At 42.0% G+C, this 7386-nt stretch overlaps 1 protein-coding gene across 3 annotated transcripts; it reads right to left on the bottom strand.

Moving 5' to 3' along the window:
* Positions 1-602: 602 nt before the first annotated feature.
* LOC104453413 (UPF0481 protein At3g47200) lies at positions 603-5776 on the bottom strand. 3 transcript variants are annotated; one of them, XM_039307178.1, is made up of 2 exons: positions 5247-5776; positions 603-2246 (listed from the first exon to the last, which is right to left on the bottom strand). In XM_039307178.1, the coding sequence occupies exon 2, from the start codon at positions 2120-2122 to the stop codon at positions 797-799; it is 1326 nt and encodes a 441-aa protein (XP_039163112.1). In that variant the 5' UTR covers positions 2123-2246; positions 5247-5776; the 3' UTR covers positions 603-796. The 3 variants fall into 3 exon arrangements, with proteins under 3 accessions (XP_039163112.1, XP_010066263.1, XP_039163118.1); XM_010067961.3 differs by having other exon boundaries at positions 603-2228; XM_039307184.1 differs by having other exon boundaries at positions 603-2174.
* Positions 5777-7386: the final 1610 nt, after the last annotated feature.

The following is a 7386-nucleotide window of genomic DNA, read 5'->3' as shown; positions in this document are numbered from 1 at the left end:
ATCTTAGAGGAAAACTACTGGTGTATTTATACGCATGAGACCCTTAACTAGTAAAAAGTTTCGAAAAAATAAATAAGACCAATTACATAAAAGAACAAATAAAATCAAGGGTTTTTTCTATTTGATTCCTGTCGAATGGGTCGGTCCTCAATTTTCGGATTCTAGGGGGTATACTCGGCCCTAAGAAAAAATTCAGCCCCAACCGAACCGTATGACTTGTCCGTGCAAGGACGTGAATTATTGAATGGGTAAAATCAGTTATTTTAAAAAAAAAAAACTATACGAATTATATCTTGAACTTAGAGATCCACATGGACAGGAACAACTTTTTACTCAGATGAAATTGCAAAACGGTAAACATAATTAAGGAAATTCATTCTCATTTAAAGATCGTTCTCAGCTTTGAAAAAAAACCCACCTTTCAGCTAGTTTGAGTCCATTTTCCCAATTCGATCCCTAATACTTCGCTGTTTCTACTTTCTATGGTCCATTAGCGATTATTTCTTCTTTTGAGCCGACAATGATCATTCGTCTGAGAAATCTTTGTCTGTCAACTTGGATTAGTTGCACTAATATTAAATTCTCTAGTTAGTGCGGTGCTCTTCATCAAATTTGCTAATCTATTTGCAGTGATGAAGATGTAATTAAGTTTAAGCAATCTAAAATGAATTAGGAGTACAGCAGCCAAAGCAAAACCCGGATATGAAGCACAAATTTTACTGGTCTGATTTCTCCAAACTACATGGATGGTACATCAACATCATATATCTCTCTGAAGCTGTGTCGCAGAGCTTGGTCACTTCTTGGGATGATAATAAGGGTAAACGGTGAAGAAGGCCTGGATAACTGTAAGAACTAGGAGAATGAAAGCAGCGGCAGCCGAAATGAAAGACCAGGGGCTGCCGAAGTACTCGCGCTTGATTCCTGCCCACCGCATGCGCCACTTGTTCCGACGGTACCGGGTGACTTTACCGAATACCTCGGCCAAGTAGCTCAACTTGATATCGAACTGGACATCCTTGGTAAGATCACTGAAGAACCGCGCGACCTCCTCGTCAGCCCCTAGAAGGTTCTTGATTACGCCGCACTGAGACAGGAACACTGCATCCGCTGCGGTGCCCATGAGACATCTCATGAAGACCACGTAACTGCTGATGTGCTTGGAGCAGTAATGGCAGCACTGCTCATAAGCCACGCAGTTGAGGAAGAAGGAACTGGTGAAAAGGTCGATAGTAAAAGGAGGGATCCGGAGTACTCCATCATCAAACACGACGTCTATTAGGTTCTTGCTCTTCCTTGGTTCAAACTTTATCCCCGCGAGAAGCAGATGATTCGTGGAAGGCATCAGTTGCAACAACTCTTTATCAACCGGTGGGGGACTTTCGATGTTCAAATGGCCGACCAAGCACAGTCGGAACAAGTCGAGCAAGTGCGTGATATTGGAGACTGTGTAGTGCTTCCGGAGATGTTCATCTGGCCATTGAAGCGCGCGGTTGAAGAACCGTAAGGCGATCTCTTTGAGGGAGCGGTTGGCATCAGAAGGAGACTTTGATTTTGCATAGATCTCTTGAAGAACGAAGAACGGGATCTGGTTTTCAATCAGGAGGAGGTCAATCATGAGGGACGATACAATCCATGGAGTGAAGAACACGGGGTCGTCGGCATCCTCTGGATTCTCACAGGTGTGGGCGCGGAATAACTCGATGATGAAACAAGCATCGAGAATCATCATCCCGATCAAATCCGAAGTATTCCAATGGAGGGCCTCTGAGTATCTATCCCGTATGTGGGTCTCCCGCGAGGCGATAGCATTAAAGTAATCAATGGGGCCCACGGCGCCTCTAGTCCTATCGAGCAGTTTGTAGAACGCTCGAGTTTTGTGCTGCTCGATCAACTCCAACCGCTTTTTCCCGTGGTGGTACGGACCAATGGACACAATCCGGGGCTTGTAAGCGTTGGGGTTGCTCTCCACCTGGCTCTTGGGTGCTCTGAAGATGTAGCAAGAGTCGGTGCCGGCCGAGAGCCTCAGGAGAGCCGGCTTCTGCTGAAACCGGTCCTCCATGCGAGAAGACCAGCTGCGCCCGGTCACCGTGATTGTGCAGTGGTTGCTCTCTCCGTTCATTCTGGTTTTGGGGGTTGATACCGGCGAGTCAAGCTTTCAGGAGCCGCATCCCCTGAACATTTTGCCGAGTGGAATGTTATGCTGATGCAAAGCATTGTGATGTAATCTGCATCAATAGACATTACTATATTTAGGAGTGTCAAAAACTAAACCGAAAACCAAACTGAATTGAATTGAATTGAATCGAAAAATTCGATTTTTTTTAGTTTGATTCTTATTTAGTTCGGTTCTCATTAAAAATGGAAACTTTTTAACTGGTTTGGTTTTTATCACTTCGGTTAACTGAACCAAACCGACAAAATCTATTTTTTTATCTTTTATTTAAAAAAATATATATATATTTTTTTTTATTCTTTTTATTCTTCTTATTCTTTGGCTGGTCGCCGGCCACGGTGGTGGCCAGCAACCTGCCGAGGCGAGCTCGAGCCTTGCCACAAGCCGGCGAGGCTCGAGCTCCACCCAAGTGGTCGATCCGGCGAGGCTTGAGCTTGTTGCCGTCAGCGAGCTTGGCCTCGCCACCCCGTGGCAAGACTCAAGCTCGCCTCTAGGCCGGTCACTGGCCTCAGTGAAGAAGAAGAAGAAAAAAAAAAGAAAGAAAAGGAAAAATAATTAAAAAAATCAATTTAAAAATAAAAAATTTATAGAAAGTGGTGAATGTAGGGAGCAAATAAAAAACACAAAAGTAAAAATCGAAAACTGAACCAAACCAAACCGAACCGAATTGGGATTTTGGTTTGGTTCGATTTCGATTCGGATCGAATTTCGGTTCAGTTCAATAAATTTCTTTATCGGTTTGATTCGGTTCGATTTTCCAAAAAAATAAAATCGAACTGAACCATTTACACCCCCGTTTACCAGAGTGCATGAACTCAAAAACTAGCCCTAGTGGGCACACAAGTTCCTTGAAGAAAGACTTTTTCACGTCATTATCATATTGCGTCAACGAAAAAGGAGTCTTACTGCTCGGCTGCGCCAGGTAGGCTCCAAAATATGTTTTACATGTGTAAAATATTACTGCTCACATTTTTGTCCAATCAACCATTAGTAATTCAAACAACGATTTACCTTGATCAGGTTGCGCATTAATAGATTGCTAAGTGCTGTTAGATTTGACAATAAAAGGCCTCCTCAGTTGTTTAGTAATTTAACAACAAGAGAATGATTTTTCCACTCATATTCCACGGTAGATTACAAAGTGTTTAAAATTTTTCAAGTGGACCTATTAATTAAACACGTTAAAAGGTTAGCCGTGCCATGTTATCCAAGTAGCATCCATACCTCAGCAATATCCAACCAAAATTAGCTAGAATAACTGAATTGGTATTAGGTCAAAAATTTTAGAATTGAATTGGCACTAAGTCAAAATGTTTAAAACTAAATTGACATTAAAAATTATGTTTTAAATTTTAGGGACTTTTAAATTTTTCTATTTTTAAGTAATTTTTATTTCGAAAATAGGGATTCCGGCCGGGCCCCTGACCCTGGTCCGAATATGGGCCAAAATCTGGTCTCACGGGTTTGGGCCACAAACAAGATTCGGCTCAAGCACCCCGGAGCCCATTATCAATAGTGATTTAAGTCCAACTGAAAAGCAAATTCGGCCCAACCTAATTTCAACGACGTTCTCTCCAAGAACGAAAGCCCAACTCGTCCATGGCTCCCACCAAACATCCCATAACATTACAATGCTTGATTAATGAATAGGCCCTTCAACTTTCAAAATGAGCACAACATGACATCACCGGGAGCCGCCTCAGTCCACTAATCCCCGGACCACCTCTATTAAACAAGTTTCACAACTTCATTAAGGCATTTCAACAAGCAGCTTAGGGTACATTTGGTTCAGTATTCCTAAAGGACTTTTGGCCTCCAAAACTTCTTAAGGAAATGTTGGACCTTTTGTCAACTATTTTAAAGGAGCTTTCACTTGAAAGCCAACATTGGAAAAACTGAAAGCCCAATACTAATAAGGATTAGCATTGGGCTTTTCAGCATTTTGCCAAATACTGAAACTCATTTTTTTTTTCTTTCAAAACTATTCTTACCAATTCTTCAAAATTTTGATTTTGTCCCTCATTAGTTTTTTTTTTTTTTTTTTTTTTTTGTACCCAGGAACCTTTGTGCGCCGCTTCGTAGCGGAGGAAACCTTGAGGAGCAGGAGAGTCACCACCACCCTTTCTGCCCTAGGCAAGTCATGGGTTCCTTTCCAACAAGGCAGACGATGCAGGGATTCGAACTCCAGACCTCTCCCGAAAGGAACTGAAGCTCAACCACTACGCCGCCGCCACGGGTGGTAGTCCCTCATTAGTTTTTTTTTTTAAATTAAAAAAGGACCGAAGCCTTTGTCGGTCTAGTGAAAGGCTATGGCTGCCATCAAACCAGATCTAGTGCGTGGCGGCAGTTGGTTGAGGTCACATGACCTTGGCGAGGGCTGCCGAAGGTCACATGACCTCAAGTGAGCCAGGCGATGTGCAACCCAAGCAATCGCTGCTTGGGTCTCACGACCTTAGGTAGCCCTCACCTAGGTCTCACGAGGGTCACAAGGGCTGCTTGAGGCCGTGAGACCCAAGCAACGGTCGCTTGAGGTCGAGTGACCTCTAGTAGCCCTTGTCAAGGTCATGTGACCCTCACCGGAAGTTGCTAGATTCAGGTAATCTTGATCATTGACCACTAGCGGCCATAGCCCTTCCCTAGATTGGTGAAGTGCTTAGTTTTTTTTTTTTTTTTTTTTTTAGGATATATTTGATTTTTTTTTTCAATTTTAAATACATAAAAGTTTAAAAATTAATATTAATCTTTTCAAATGTGTTTTTCATCCAAGGGCTTTTTTTTTTTTTTTTTTTAAATTGCTTCTGAAAGCATAGTTTACTAAACGTCCTTTACATTTACCTAAAGCTTTTTAAAGTAAATTGTTTTGCATTTTCCGGATAGGCTTTCAAAATGCTAAATCAAGCCCACCCTATAGGCATTGAAAGGTTTGAATATAGTGATCAGCATTAGAACAGAAACCAGGTCACCAATCATCAACTAATAACTCTGATTTCTCAGTCACAAAAGCATCACAAATACAGTTCGGCCTTGAGTCTTACCAAAAAACAGGGCAAAACATGGAAGGTGGTGTTACCTTGGAGAGGAGATATTCTTGGCTACGATCACTAGTCCAGTCAGCGCTTGGGAAATTTGGGAAACGTCGCTTGTGGGTAGTGAGCATGGGCTTCGGACTTGAAGAGCTCGGTTCGATTCTCCGAGGTGGAGGGCCGGGCCAAGGGGGGCACTCTTCGTGGCGGCTGAACTGAGAGAGTGACAGGAGACGAAGCGGCGATGGCAAAACTCCCGGAGACGATGAACAGCGGCGAAAGGTGATCTCGAGTAAGAATTGGGTGAGGACGAGGGAGGAAAATGGTTTTTCTCCAGAGAAAGAATGCTCCGTGAAGATGGTGGTCTTCTTTCTCCGCGAACGGCAAGACCCCTTCTTCCACAGCAGTTTCACACCTTCCGACGAGTCATGGACGCGGCCAAGACCGAGAGGAGGAGAGAGAGACGGCCGGGACGCGCTTTGATCCTTAATTTTAAGTGGGTCATGGCCCACTGGCTGGATTTTAAAATGTCTAACAACTCATTTATAGCCCAACCCCAAATATATGAGAAAAAAATGGGTATGTGTCTTATTTTGACACCTCTAAAGTGTCTTGAGTTTCTCTTCCTTTTTCTTTTTTCCGTTTAAGGTGAGTGTTGTAAAATAATTACACATAATCTAAACTAAATTTATAAGCGGAAAAAAAGGGGCTAAAATGAGACAAAAAGACCAAACTTGACCTTTCAGTTTCCCCTCTCACTGAATTTCGGATACATGGCTGGAAAAGTTCTCCGTTGTTGATTCTTAGCCTAGCAGCACCCTAAAGTTGCTGGCCTTGCCATGAAATTGAGGTTCTGGTCTCACAGGTGCAAATGAAATCATTCAAACGTCAATTTGAGAAAGGATGTTTGTTTCATTTGCTTAAAATATTGGTGAATTCTCAAGGTGATCGGTGATTTATTTAGTCTTGTACTGTAGAATGTACATTTCGTCCAGGTTGAGCCCCTCTCCCATGACCAAGAGCTTCACCAGCGATAAGGAAGTAGAAGAACGAAAGTGAGAGAGATTAGAGAGAGAGAGAGAGAGAGAGTAACGACAGCAGCTAGAGAAGAAATGAGAGAGAGAGAGAGAGAGAGAGTAATGACGGCAGCCAGAGAAGAAATGGAACAGCGCACGGGACCACATTGACATAACAATTCGGGCCAACCTCATATTTGCTCTAGCCGAGCCTGGAAGAATCGGACAAGAACAGCTGGAAGTCACTTTGCAAAGCAGACGCGCTAGTCGAAAAGATACTTTGCAAACCGGGACGCGCTAATAATTGTACTGATTTTTGGTGCTCCAATAATTGTACTCTTTTGCATTGAGGTCACCTTGTCGTGCTCTGATAATTTGTCCACTGGTTCATCTTGATGGGGCAACCCGGATGGAGATGGGTATATTTTTGTTCTTTCATATTAACCGAGTGACTCGATTGGTGAGTTATTTGAAGGAGTAAAATGAATATTGAAGATAAGAACTTTCTATACAAAGAAGCTCTATTTATGGAAACCAAGATTCTGTTTGTATAAGCAATCGGAATCAATTTGAGATTCTACTTTTGTCACTCAACGGCTATCAAATCTTTTAGATACAAATCTGTTCAATGGGTAGATTGGAAGATGATCCTCAAGATACTGTCCAACGGCTAGTTTGGAAGTGTAGGAGTATTTAAGGAGATGGAGGACCGATAAGTAAGTAAGAGACAGAGTGTAGAATTTATAATTCTAAAGTCTAAGCGATCTTTGTTCATACATTTGTCTTTGGTGAGTTTAAACGTTTGTGATCGTGAGAGAAATATCAAAAGAGTGATTTAGTGAGATATTGTGATTTATTACTAAATGTTTGCACTTAAAATTATAATCTCTTATTGATTGCATAGTAGAATCCAGCCAAGAAGGCTGTTAGTGTGGGAGAGTGGACGTAGGCTTGGATTAAGCCGAATCACTATAAATCTTGTGTTATTATTCTCTTCCCTCAACTTCTTCATTTTGTTCGTAATTCTATTTAACTGCTAACATCTGATCTCGCTCAAAGTCCGTTGCTCTCCAGACTTAGTTTTAAAAGTCTGTTGTTATTCAGACTTAGGTTAAAAGTAAAGGTTTTCACTGCATTTTACAGAATCTATTTTTATACCTATTCACTCCCT

Source organism: Eucalyptus grandis, chromosome 1, assembly GCF_016545825.1.
Source record: "Eucalyptus grandis isolate ANBG69807.140 chromosome 1, ASM1654582v1, whole genome shotgun sequence".
In the NCBI taxonomy this organism is placed as follows: Eukaryota; Viridiplantae; Streptophyta; class Magnoliopsida; order Myrtales; family Myrtaceae; genus Eucalyptus; species Eucalyptus grandis.
The sequence above is the reverse complement of the archived record's forward strand: the minus strand, read 5'-3'. Positions and strand labels throughout refer to the sequence as shown.